Consider the following 14,170-nt stretch of genomic DNA (forward strand, 5'->3'; position numbering starts at 1 on the left):
AATCTTCTTCTTGATGTACTGGACTGTTTCCTCTTCAGTCTCTGAGTCACTTCCTGTCTGTGTGAGCAGGCCTCGTAGGAGTTTCTGATTGGTCTGCAGTGAAAGACCCAGGAGGAAGCGCAGGAACAAGTCCAGGTGTCCGTTTGGACTCCGTAAGGCCTGGTCCACAGCACTCTGGTAGAGATGTGTTAGTTTAGGTTTGTCTTTAGTCTTCTGGGAGGTTGCTGGTTCTTCTGCCAGCAGGTTGACTCCAGAGGTGATGAAGGTCAGATGGACATGAAGAGCAGCCAGGAACTCCTGAACGCTCAGATGGACGAAGCAGAACACCTTGTCCTGGTACAGTCTGCACTCAATCAAACAATCAATCAATCAATCAATCAATGTTTATTTATATAGCCCAATATCACAAATGTTACATTTGTTTCAGTGGTCTTCACAGTGTGTACAGAATATCAGTATGACAATACGACACCCTCTGTCCTTAGACCCTCACATCGTACAAGGAAAAACTTCCGAAGAAAACCCAGTTTAAAGGGAAAAATGGGAGAAACCTCAGGGAGAGCAACAGAGGAGGGATCCCTCTCCCAGGACGGACAGACGTGCAATAGATGCCGTGTGTAAATTGAAAAGATAATACATTTGCAACATAGGTAGTCCAAATGTTTGGAAATGCATGTGTGTATAATAGGAAGATGAATCCACGAGGATATCCATCCAGGACTTATGATCCAGGACCACAGCCACGACTCAAGATCCAGGGCTCGCGATCCAGGACACAGGACCGCAGGATCATCCATGACTCCGGATCCCGGGGTATATAGACACCAAAAAGAAAGACATGTGGGGAAGCTGGGTCAATGGGAACATGAGAGGACACAGGTACAGACAGAGAGAAGGAGGAAGTAAGATGACCCCCGACAAACTAAGCCTATATCAGCAAAACTAGGGGCTGAATCTAATCAGCCCTAACTATAAGCTTTATCAAAAAGGAAGGTCTTAAGCGCACTCTTAAAAACGGATAGGGTGTCTGCCGCCCGAACACAAACGAAAGCTGATTCCACAAATGTGGAGCTTGATAAGAAAAGGCTCTGGCTCCCATTGTACTTTTAGAGACTCTAGGAACAACCAACAACCCTGCATTCTTGGAACGCAATGCCCTAGTAGGCCAGTAGGGTATAATGAGTTATTTAAGGTAAGATGGCGCCTGCCCATTAAGGGCTTTGTAGGCGAGAAGAAGAATTTTAACTTCTATCCTGTGTTCTATAGGGAGCCAGTGTAAGGCAGCCAGAACAGGAGTAATGTGGTCCCTTTTCCTAACTCTGGTTAGTACACGAGCCGCAGCATTTTGAATCAGCTGAAGCCACTTGACTGACTTCTTGGTACTCCCTGATGATAAAGAGTTACAATAATCCAGCCTAGAAGTAACAAATGCATGGACTAGTTTCTCTGCATCGTTTTGAGGCAAGATATGCCTGATTTTTGCAATGTTACGTAGATGGAAGTAGGCGGTCCTTGAAATTGATTTTATGTGGGCATTAAAGGATAAATCCTGATCAAATATAACACCAAGATTCCTTATAGTCTCACTGGAGGCCAAATGAATGCCATCCATAGTTAGTATGTCTTTAGATAATTTGTTTCGTAGATTCTTCGGGCCAAGTACAATAACTTCAGTTTTGGTCGTGTTTAACATCAAAAAGTTTAAGGTCATCCACGTTTTTAAGTCCTTAAGGCAGTCTTGAATTTTATTTAGATGATTAACTTCATCAGGCTTGATTGATAAATATAGTTGAGTATCATCCGCATAACAATGAAAGTTTACAGAATGATTCCTTATAATATTGCCTAACGGAAGCATATATAATGTGAACAAAATAGGTCCGAGCACTGAGCCCTGTGGCACTCCATGGCTAACTTTGGTTTGCGTGGAAGATTCATCGTTAACACGTACAAACTGAGAGCGTTCAGATAGATAGGACCTAAACCAGCCTAAAGCAGTTCCCTGTATGCCAACTAAGTGCTCTAGTCTTTGCAATAGGATATCATGGTCGATAGCATCAAATGCAGCACTGAGATCGAGCAAAACAAGAATAGAGACAAGTCCCTTGTCTGAGGCTATTAGAATGTCATTTGTGACTTTAACCAGAGCTGTCTCTGTGCTATGATGTGTTCTAAAGCCAGACTGAAAGTCTTCAAATAAATCATTGTTTTTTAAGTAATCACACAGCTGTTTTGCGACCGCTTTCTCAAGAATCTCTGAGAGGAACGGAAGATTAGAAATAGGTCTATAGTTGGCTAAAACCTCTGGATCGAGGTTGTGCTTTTTAAGAAGCGGTTTTATCACTGCTACTTTGAATGATTGTGGAACATAGCCTGATAATAAAGACATATTCATAATATTTAATAAAGAAGTGCTAATTAATGGAAAAACTTCCTTCAACAGCTTAGTTGGAATTGGGTCTAACATGCACGTTGATGGTTTAGAAGAGAGAATCATTGAATGTAATTGTTCAAGGTTAATGGCTGAAAAGCATTCTAGTTTACTATCTCGTGTAATATTAGAACTTACGTTTCCGGGAGCTGTTGATAACACTATACTGTTCAAAGGCAAGAGGTCATTAATTTTGTTTCTAAGAGTAACAATTTTATCGTTAAAAAAGCACATAAAATCATTGCTACTGAGTGCTAAGGGAATAGAAGGCTCAATGGAGCTGTGGCTCTCTGTCAGCCTGGCTACAGTGCTGAAAAGAAATCTTGCATTATTCTTATTCTCATCTATTAATGAAGAGTAGTAGGCTGCTCTCGCTTTACGCAGTGCTTTCTTATATTCATTGAGAGTAATATGCCAAATTAAACGAGATTCTTCAAGTTTAGTGGAACGCCATATCCTTTCAAGTTGTCTAGACTTTTGCTTTATTTTGCGGGTTTCGGCATTATGCCATGGAGCTAATCTATGTTTTATTTTCTTCTTTTTCAAAGGAGCAACAGAGTCTAATTGTATTCACAGCGCATCTGTAGCACTATCAACAACATGATCAATTTGGGGTGGTGTACATTTTGTATAAGTTTCCTCCCCTACATGCAGACATGCTATCGAGTTAAGTATTGGTGGAATCTCTTCCTTAAATGTGGCTATAGCACTAACAGATAGGTTTCTGCTGCAGGAGCTTTTGACTAATGCTTTGTAGTCTCGTAACAGTACTTCAAAAATTACTAAGAAATGGTCGGATAAAGCAGGATTATGCAGTTCGACTAATAGTTGCTCAATTTCAATACCATAAGTCAGAACAAGGTCGAGAGTGTGATTATAGCAGTGGGTTGGTTTATTTACACTCTGACAGAAACCAACAGAATCTAATATAGAGTTAAATGCAACAGTAAGGCTATTTTTATCATCGTAAACATGAATATTAAAGTCACCTACGATAATTACTTTGTCTGTTTTAAGAACCAAAGTTGATAAAAACTCAGAGAATTCTGATAAGAATTCTGAATAAGGACCTGGTGCACGATACACTGTAACAAATAAGATTGGCTGCAAAGTTTTCCAGGTCGGATGCGTAAGACTAAAAACGAGGCTTTCAAAGGAGGTATAATTGAATTTTGGTTTAGTATTGATAAGTAAACTTGAGTCAAAGATTGCTGCAACTCCACCTCCTCGGCCCGTGCCTCGAGCAATATGAGTGTTGATATGGCTGGGTGGAGTGGCCTCATTTATGCTGACATATTCTTCATGTCTCAACCAAGTTTCAGTGAGACAGCATATATCAATATTATAATCTGATATTAAATCATTTACCAATATTGCTTTAGATGCTAGAGATCTTATGTTTAAGAGACCACATTTAATCTTCCTGTTTTGTTGCACTGTAGTAGTTGTTACATTTACTTTTATTAGGTTATTATGTATGACACCTCTATTAGGTTTTACCTTAAATTGTCCTTGGGCAGACACACACACCGCTAATATTGGGTATTTTATTGGGTTGGGGATTCCTATGGATGACTGCCTAGGAGAGAGCGCAGAGAAGCGTGTAAGACTGCGACTCTGCCTCCTGGTCTCAACTCCAGTTTGTCATGGATTACGTCCACAAAGCCCTGAAATGTTTGCCCAAATGAGATCTGCACCTTTCAAAGTAGGGTGAATGCCGTCTCTCTTAATCAGACCAGGTTTTCCCCAGAAGGCTGTCCAATTATTTACGAAGCCCACATTGTTTGCTGGGCACCACCAAGACAACCAGCGCTGAAATGATGACATGCGGCTATACATGTCATCATTGATCAGATTGGGGAGGGGACCAGAGAAGATTACGGTGTCCGACATTGTTTTAGCATAACTACACACCGACTCCACGTTAAGTTTGGTGCATTCTGATTGGCGTAAACGAACATCATTACCACCGACGTGAATAACAATCCTACTGTATTTACGTTTATTTTTAGCCAGCAGTTTAAGATGCGCCTCAACGTCGCCCGCTCTGGCCCCCGGAATGCATGTGACTGTGGAGGCTTCGGTCTCTAAATGCACGTGTCTCATAATAGAGCTACCAATAACCAGAGTTGGCTTCTCAGCGGGTGTCTCGCTGAGTGGGGAATATCTGTTAGATACGTGAACGGGTTGGTGGGGACCTGCGGGTTTCGCGTTATGCCCCTTCTGAACAGTCACCCAGTCTCCCTGCTGCTCGGGAGTTGCCGGGGGACGGCTAAGAGGAGCTACCGTTGGCTGGTCCGCACATGCTAACATGGGCTTTACTTTAGCTGAGTTACTTTCTAAGATGCGGAGCCGGGCTTCTATGGCTATGATTCCCGCCTCCAACCTAACAACTATACTACATTTAACACATGTATCCTTACCAGTAAGGGAGGCCGGGAAGTAACCAAACATGAGACAGGAAGAGCAGGAAATAGCACCAGAAGGTGGGGAAAGAGCCATGGCTAGCTATCAAGCTAAAGTAGCTACCGTTAGCAAACCCGAAAAGAGTGTAGGCAACTGTGGAGTTACAGTCGCTAAGAGAAGGAGAGTTGTGAGTGCTTAAGCTGTAGTAACGTGTGATTACAACGTCAGGCAGTTGCCGTGATCAAGAGTTTTAAAACGATCGATTAAGTTAAGTTAATAAGCTATCAGCAACAGAACAGTCACACAGGATAACCCGGAGATAACAACAACAACAACAACAACAACAACAACAACAACAACCGGAAGTTACAACATGCTTACCGCAATAGGTTCCTCTCCTCTCTAAAGACCTGTGTGAACACTCCTGAGTACACTGAGGCTGCTCTGATATCGATGCCACACTCTGTCAGGTCGGAATTATAGAAGATCAGGTTGCCTTTCTGCAGCTGCTCAAAAGCCAGTTTCCCCAGAGACTCCATCATCTTCCTGCTCTCTGGACTCCAGTGTGGATCCGTCTCAGCTCCTCCATCATACTTGACGTTCTTCACTTTGGACTGAACCACCAGGAAGTGGATGTACATCTCAGTCAGGGTCTTGGGCAGCTCTCCTCCCTCTCTGGTTTTCAACACCTCCTCCAGAACTGAAGCAGAGATCCAGCAGAAGACTGGGATGTGGCACATGATGTGGAGGCTTCGTGAGGTCTTGATGTGGGAGATGATGGTGCCGGCCTGCTCCTGATCTCTGAATCTCTTCCTGAAGTACTCCTCCTTCTGTGGGTCAGTGAACCCTCGGACCTCTGTCACCATGTCCACACACTCAGGAGGGATCTGATTGGCTGCTGCAGGGCGTGTGGTTATCCAGAGGCGAGCAGAGGGAAGCAGCTTCCCCCTGATGAGGTTTGTCACCAGCCGATCCACTGAGGTGGACTCTGTGACATCAGTCAGGACCTCAGTGTTGAGGAAGTCCAGAGGAAGTCGACTCTCATCCAGACCGTCAAAGATGAACACGACCGGGAACCGATCGAACCTGCAGATTCCTGCGTCTCTGGTTTCAGGGAAGAAGAGATGAACGAGTTCCACCAAGCTGTACTTGTTCTCTCTCACCACGTTCAGCTCTCTGAAGGTGAAGGGAAATATGAACTGGATGTCCTGGTGGGCTTTGCCTTCAGCCCAGTCCAGAGTGAACTTCTGTGTGAAGACTGTCTTCCCAATGCCAGCCACGCCCTTTGTCAGCACTGCTCTGATTGGTGCATCTCTTCCAGGTGAGGCTTTAAAGAGGTCTTCTTGTCTGATGGTTGTTTCTGGTCTGTGTGGTTTCCTGGATGCTGATTCAATCTGTCTGACCTCATGTTCCTCGTTGACCTCTGCAGACCCCCCCTCTGTGATGTAGAGCTCGGTGTAAATGTCATGCAGGGGTTTTACATTTCCTTTTTTTGTGATTTTCCCAGAAATGAATTCAAACGTTTTCTTCAGGCTTGATTTGAGTTTATCATGGCACTCGGAAATAATCTCTGAATGAAGCAAAAAGGAAAATTGACAATTAGAGGAGATACTACAAATAACTTGTGTCTAAATTAAGGCGTTATTAATGCGTTAACGCCACTAATTAATTTAACGCGATTAACGCATGTGCATTTTTTGTCCTCGGCCACCCCGTAGTTTCAGAGCGCATCGAGTTTAAAATACCGTCTAGAAGCTGATGCTGCCGCCCGCTTGCTGCAGACCACACTTCCACGCTCACCGGCAGGCACCGACTGGCCATCGGGAGGACCGGGAGAGACCTTACATGTATTGTTGTTGTTAGCATCTGGTGCTAGCTAGCTGCGCTAACGGATATAAGGAGCTGTTTAAATGAAAACAGAGGAGCGACATTTCGCCGACAACTGCGCCGAGCACTTGACTTGATGCAGGAAGCAGACAGCGGGACATTGTAGTAGAAGTCAGCACACTCAGCTCGGATAGTGCAGCGTCCAGGCAGCTCCCGTTCGAGCATATGCCTTGAGTTGCACAAAGCTCCAACGATCCATCACACAAACAAACAAACACACACACACACACACACACACACACACACACACACAGACACACACACACACACACACACACACACTTTGTATTGTATTATTGTATGAGAGAGGTTCCAGGTTGTTGTGTTTAATACTCATGAGAATATTTGTCATTGTTCAAATGATAATAAACATTAGCATAAAGCATATTTGTCCACTCATATGTTGATAAGAGTATTAAAGACTTGGAAAATATTCCTCTAAGGTACATTTAGAACAGATCAAAAATGCGCGATTAATTTGCGATTAATCGCGATTAACTATTTTAATCGACTGACAGCCCTAGTCTAAATAGGTTCTCCTAATTCGACACAATAGTAGATTATTTTTCAACGATCAAGACCCTGTATGTTGTTGCATAATCATATGTAGCAAGCCAAACATATTGTCCTTGACAACAATTAATATCCAACGCTGAGAGAGTATTCTGATTAACAGTCGAGAACCATGGACCTCAACCTAACTGACTCTTATTCTGCTGCTTGGAGCTGAGGTATAACCCTGGTAGAGCCCAACCCCTACTGAGGATATATAAACAAAGCTTTGATTCCAGTTATTAAAGTATTGGATGGCTTTACTACAGCATAGTAACAAAGTAGCCTAATATCCACAGAGTAAAAAGCCTTCCCTTCCTTCCAGAAGACAGGTGGTTGGGAAAACTCCAATGACACCTCCTTGCAGATGTAACCACTGGGCCCTTGTTAAAGACTTGAATGGAATCTACAATGGTCCGTCTGAATGTATGAACACTTCTGCATGAGCAATCTCAGAAAGCTCTGATATTTAGAGCGTACCAATAACCTACAGTCTTCCAGATTGTCTATGTTGCCCCAGCTGGTGCCCTGACCCAGAGAGCCCACCCAAAGACTTCAAGAGGTCAAGACACTGTTGAGGTTTCCATATTGAGTTAAATAATTTAAACGAAAGTTAATATAATCAAATGTCATTTTGTATAACCCACAATGAAAAATCCATTATTTTTCACGTTGTTCAGTACTCACAGTATACAACATGTAAACGGTTTGGAAAATTGATAGAGGGAGTAAGGTCTGTTATAGTTTATGTTAGGAAAATATCCCTCGTCATCGGCTTGGTCTTCAATATCAGGATACATGTATTTATTATCCTTGCAAGAATGAAAGTATTCATCACACACAGAGCTGCATGGGACAACTAGTTCCCAGAACAGTGTCCTTCACATGCCTTGAACACAAGAGAGGGTGTTACAGTGACAAGATGCAGAAATACCGGTTCAAAGCAGTATTCAATGTTTACTTCAGACTAGCTCCACGTCAGAAATGAGCATGCTTGATGTCTCTCTCCATAGAGGCTGAATCATCATGTTAATCACAGAGCTATCACCTGCCTCAAGCAGTCCTGATGCTCTTCTGGGTCATCACACATCCTGTCATGCTCACAGCTGCAGTTGGTACCTTTGTAGCATGCTACTCTCATGTTGGAAGAGGACTTTCAGTGTTTTCCTATATAGCTGAAAGAGGAAAAGTGGCAGAGGGGATTTTTCCTTGGCAAGTCAATGTGCGAAAAAGCACACGTCCGATCGTCCGGGACGTGTTATTTACAATATCGGGCAAGTACATTTTTCCATTGACTTGTCCGATGGACAAGTGACGTTTTTCGCCCATATTTATTGACAAATTATTGATAAATTCAACCTAACAAAAGGCAGAACTGTCCCCGCTGACCGCAGCTCTCTCACTCTATTCTCTCTCTCTCTCTCTCTCTCTCTCTCTCTCTCTCTCTCTCTCTCTCTCTCCGTTTAACAGCCTCATCTTTGTCAAACTTTCTTATGTTCTTTCTCTAACACGTAATGAAGGTTATTAAGCGTTTTAGCTCCTACAGTATGTTGTTAATATTGACCGCCATTTCCTTTTTGAAGTGAACCAGCCTCCCTGTCTGTGTCCTCCTCGCGCTGTCCCCAGACTCGGAGGAGCACAAACAAGTCCTGTTTCTCGCTTGAGGCCAGGAAAAGGCTAGTCACTGTGACCTTTGACCTGTGCTGGACTATGGGGATCTGGTCTATATGAATGCACCTGCCCATCGCCTGAGCAAGTTAGATGCCGCCTATCACAGCGCACTGAGATTTGTCACTAATTGTAAAGCGCTGACTCATCACTGTACCCTGTATACCAAGGCAGGTCTGCCATCACTCTCTGTACGGAGGCTCAGTCACTGGTACATGTTTATCTATAAAGCTTTGTTGGGTAAACTCCCGTATTATATCTGCTCTCTGATAACTCAGAGAGTTGCAAGCAACTATTGTCTGAGGTCACATGATGTAGTCTTGTTAGATGGGCCAAGAGCAAGGACTGTCTCAGGTGAGACAGCTTTTATGTGCGCAGCTCCACTTGCTGGAACAATCTACAGCAAACATTGAAACTGAGCATCTCATTCCTCTGCATGTTTTTAAAGCTAGGGTAAATGAAATGCTTGCTGATACAATGGGCACTTGTAAATGTCTATAACTATGTATCCTGTAAATATAATGTATAATGTCCTTTATTGTTTTATGTTTCATGTGGAACCTATATGCTGCAGGTCTCCCTGAAAAAGAGATTTATGATCTCAATGGGACCAATCTGAATAAATAAAGGTTTGAAATGAAATGAAATGAAAAACAGGGATGTCAGTATTGTTTATGAAGCAGGGTAGTACATTATTGAAATGAAAATACTATTTATTTCCATTTACAACAGTGAGCAGCTGGGCAGCTGCAACATGTGTATTGCAGGACATGTGTTGAACACAGACTGTGTCCAACACATGTCCCACAGGCAGGCTGCAGTGTAACATCAGAGGAGACTGGGACAGTTGTACATTCTCAAACTGCACCACTTAGGACTAACTAAACAATGCAGAGATTATTTTTATATAATTTTATTCAATAACCGTAACAAAATGAAACGGTATGAAATGATTCGTAAATAGGAATACAGATTTGACTTAATGTTTTCATAAATATATTTTTCTGCCAGTGAAATTGGCATGGGACTTCTTTTTAACCTCTAAAAGAACAGGAATCGAGAACCGAAAGAATCGGAACCGGAAAGCATAACCGGAATCGTTAAAATCCAAACGATACCCAACCATGGATGGATAATAAGAACCCAACCCTGTGTGATGCAGTAAAATCTTATCGCTGTTGCGTTAGCGGTGTCGTAAAACCGTAGGAAAATGTAAAATATGATGGCGAAAAAGAAGATTCCAGTGGCCCCAATTTTTCACTTGACAAGTAAATTGCCAAACTCACTTTGTACTCTCTAAAAAAAAATCTTACACTGTAAGTACTCTCAAATTGGTTTTGTATTGCAACTGAAGAGGGTGATTTTGTTCCCGGTGACCTCCAGGCCCGCCGGCCTCAGCAAAACAATGAACTCTTGGTCTTTGCATCGGCAGAGACTAAAGTGACGGTTTTCATCTCAATGAACCTCAAAGGTGACCTGGGCAAGGACAGGAAAGAAGAGAGAGTCAAATCTCTATCCAATGGTTTCTTTCAAGAGCTGTTGTAGAGCTGAGCCCAAATGTGTGGTTTGTCTAGCCTGAAGTGAGCATGCCATGTTCCTCTCCTTCACCAAGACCCAACTGGCATTGATGGACCCTTAGAGGATCCAGTGGTGCGTAGACCCTGGTGCCTGGTTAAAGGATGAAGCCCCGGTGTCCTTAATACAGGGGTGGTAGCTTTCTTCCTGACTGGCTCTCCTTTAAAGGTTTTACTACCCCTCACCTGGAACAAATAGCCCTGGGTGACTCTGTCAGAAACTGTTGACCCTGAACACACAGCTTTCAGGGCCCTGGGGGTACCTAAACCACGACACCATGTAAAGATGGTAATTGTCTGAGGGGTCTATCAGGACGTGGCACATTCTATTATCATTCTGATCTACCTGACCACAGTCAAAAGACATGATGCAGGGTTATAAAAAATACAAGTCCCATCTTTGTAACATCTTTTTAATGACTTACCTGCAGGTTCTGAAGGGTGTTTTGATAATTTCTCCTTTAGATCATTCTCTTGTATCTCCCCCAAAACCATTATGGTGACTTTGAACGTATTGATGCAGTAGTTCAGAAACATCTGATCCACTGTGTCCATCCGGTCTGCATCCTCCAGACGACTCTTTGGGATTCCTTCGAATCCTAGGTACTTCTGCTGCAGGTACCACTTGAACTTTTTAAATTCCTCTTTCCCCAAATCTTCCAAAGTTCTAAAAAGGATCTTTTTAGGAGTCTCCATCTTTCCTGCACAGATTCAAAAGGAGAAAATGTTATGTAGATATATTTATAAATATAGGAGAGGGATCATTGAAACAACAAGATTAGGACCCTAGCTATCGATTAGTTTCAGTAATCGGGGGGTGGGGGCTGCTCATATGGACCTCTGAACTTAAATAAATAACGTTGCAATCTGAGATATAACTTGTGTTATAACAGTCAAACGTACATTTTAAAATGTTGAAATAGTATTAGTGAGGAATGTAGTATGTTATTTAGACCAGTGAGACAATATAAGAATGCCTTTCAAAGCGTTTTTACATTTATAATTCCTTGCTTTCATTCTAACCATATGTGTATTTCCAACCCAGTCTCATAAAAAAACGGGTAATAACTACGTTGGTCCACAACGTAGGACGTAGTATTTCTACAAAAACGCCTCTGAAAGTGTAAGATCCCTACGTTTTTTTTCACCATTCATTCCAATGGCTGGCGTCTATGTCACGTGATCTTCACATATCTCCCTGCAGAAAAAAAAACATGGCCGACATTCGTTTATTCTCGGTGGAAAATGCCTATTTTAAGGTTAGTTTGGCGATTAAAATGCGTTTTGATGTTATTTGATGCGAAAAATATGAGTTGTTATTTCAGATTATGTGTGCAGTGGATGTACATGATCTTTAGTTTGCTAGTTATTACGAAGATTACTTCAGGAAATTGTGTCTATACAACGTTTTCATTGTTACCAAGGTGGTTGCTAGGGACGCTGCTATCGATATTATTTCTGTTATGTTGTGTAAAATGGTGTTATCTTTATTGCTACCCCCTTCCCCGTCAATGTATAGTGTTGGTCCACAGCGCAAACGTATTAGTTTAACAAAATCCGCATCTAAAATTGTGGCATAGTGTGGTGCAGAGAGACGGGAGTCGGAGGCGGGGTATCAAAGGTACAAGCTAGACTTTTATTTAGCATCTCAAAACACATGTAAACAGCTCCATGCCCGGGAAGCGAAGACCGGCGGAGACAGGAAGTCCGGCTCACCAACATGTCCGTGCAGAACAATACCCTAACCCATAGATCCGTGGGTGAATAATTTCAATCACCACAATAGATACGTTATTTTCCCCTGTGCAATTCTCCATTTACTCAACAATAACACATCATTATCCTTGTGTTTATTTATTTGTTTGATTAATAAACACAAGTTGGAGTCCGTCAGGACCGAGGGTCGGAGCAGCTAATTTGCTTTACAGAATATTACACCCGGAAGTGAGTATTCTCTCCGCTTCGCTTGACAAACCCCGTGATAGTCCTCAAGCTCTGTGATTGGAGAGTGTGCTCCGAGGGTTAAGCCGATTCTCGAACAGCACTTGAAATGGGATGGAACCACGGCAGACTGTCCAAAACTGGATTTGAACGGGTCCACCGCGTCCCCCCTCCCCCACCCCGTCCCCAGAACTACACATGCTGGCTATTCTGTTTGGCAACATGTTCTCTATGGCACGTCTCTACTGGGAGTTGTAGTTTCAAAAGACGTTTTCGTATTTCCCATAATAAGAAGTTGCCAGTATTAAACTGTGTACATCCCTGGAGGTTTAGGGGACAGGAAACACTCACATTTAAAACATATAATTAATAAACGGGTGAAAATTGCTTGTGCCCATAATGGGCAGCATTAATATATACCCACATGCCAGCTAAGGTCAGAAGAGCTTTATTTAACAGCTGGTCTTATGTCTGTGACCCCTCCTGTTGTTAATTGATAAGCCTGAAACATGCACCTGTCAAGGTTCAGAGGCAAATTTTCCAAATATGGCAGTAGCCATCGATCCTCTTAAGATAAGATATACTTTATTGATCCCAAGTTGGAAACATTTGCGTTACATCAGCATGTGTATAGTTGTAAATATGCAGTGGTGTTTATTTTTAAATCATTTAGTATAATCACACAAATTCTGTGTTTTATATTTAATAATGATGTGTTCTTTATTTATTGATTGTTCAATACCTGACAAGGCCGGAGATGAAAAACTTGGGTCGCAGGTTCCTCAACAGTGCATTACAAGACATCTTTCAATATGTGTGTATACCTCCACCATTAAACTGTCATATTCTGCACATTTCTTATACTATCTACATATATCTTATAAGAGTATAATACATATGTATAATATCAGTTAAAATAAGTGCTTCAACATAGTTAACATTGCTGGAGGTATACACAAAGTTTTACATTCATTGCATAACTACACCGTTTGTGAATATGATATGTCAATAAACCTTAGACAATCTTGAAATCTTGAAAGGGATGTGCAAAATAGTCATTATATACAGTCTTTAATTAACTATTAGTAGAGAATAACGAGTAATGAACATACTTTATAGGGATTCTATTCATATCTATTAATAAAAATAATGAAATTCAATAACATGCTTTAACCACTAGGTGTCCCTTTATATCAGCTGTGCTCATCCAACCGTAGCTTCATCCTCCAGACCAGCAATGGCCAGTGCAGTAGGCTCAGAAGACTGAAGAACGGGGTACCGCAGGGGTCTGTTCTCTCGCCGATGCTGTTCAATGTTTACATCCACGACCTACCTGATACAGCATCCAGTAAGCATGCTGAGCCGACCAACGTGGAAGGCGATGGAAGAGGGTCTTAACGAAGACATGGGCACAATAGTAGCATACCTCCGAAGGTGGCGCCTACAGCTCAGCGTCGGGAAAACAGTCGCAGCGGCATACCACCTTAGCACCAGAGAAGCCAGGAGGGAACTTGAGGTGCGCGTCGACAACAAATGTCTGGAGGTCCAGCAAGCCCCGAAGTATCTTGGAGTGCGTCTGGATCGGACATTATCCTTTAAAAAACACCTGGAAGAAGTCAAGGCCAAGGTGACATCCAGGGTCGCGCTGATCTGCCGCCTCGCTGGAACAACCTGGGGAGCCTCCGCTAAGACGCTGCGAATATCCACTCAA

At 42.5% G+C, this 14,170-nt stretch overlaps 1 protein-coding gene across 1 annotated transcript in view; it reads right to left on the minus strand.

Moving 5' to 3' along the window:
• Positions 1-11,214, minus strand: part of LOC117442084 (NLR family CARD domain-containing protein 3-like) — a 13,569-nt gene extending 2,355 nt beyond the window's left edge. Inside the window, exons 1-3 of the mRNA XM_034078084.1 lie at positions 10,944-11,214; positions 5,219-6,407; positions 1-343 (exon numbers count right to left, since the gene is read on the minus strand). The exon at positions 1-343 is cut by the window's left edge and continues 269 nt beyond it. Coding sequence (XP_033933975.1) covers positions 1-343; positions 5,219-6,407; positions 10,944-11,214 — 1,803 coding nt within the window. The remainder of the gene's footprint in view (positions 344-5,218; positions 6,408-10,943) is intronic.
• Positions 11,215-14,170: the final 2,956 nt, after the last annotated feature.

This window comes from Pseudochaenichthys georgianus, unplaced genomic scaffold, assembly GCF_902827115.2.
Source record: "Pseudochaenichthys georgianus unplaced genomic scaffold, fPseGeo1.2 scaffold_267_arrow_ctg1, whole genome shotgun sequence".
NCBI classification, from domain to species: Eukaryota; Metazoa; Chordata; class Actinopteri; order Perciformes; family Channichthyidae; genus Pseudochaenichthys; species Pseudochaenichthys georgianus.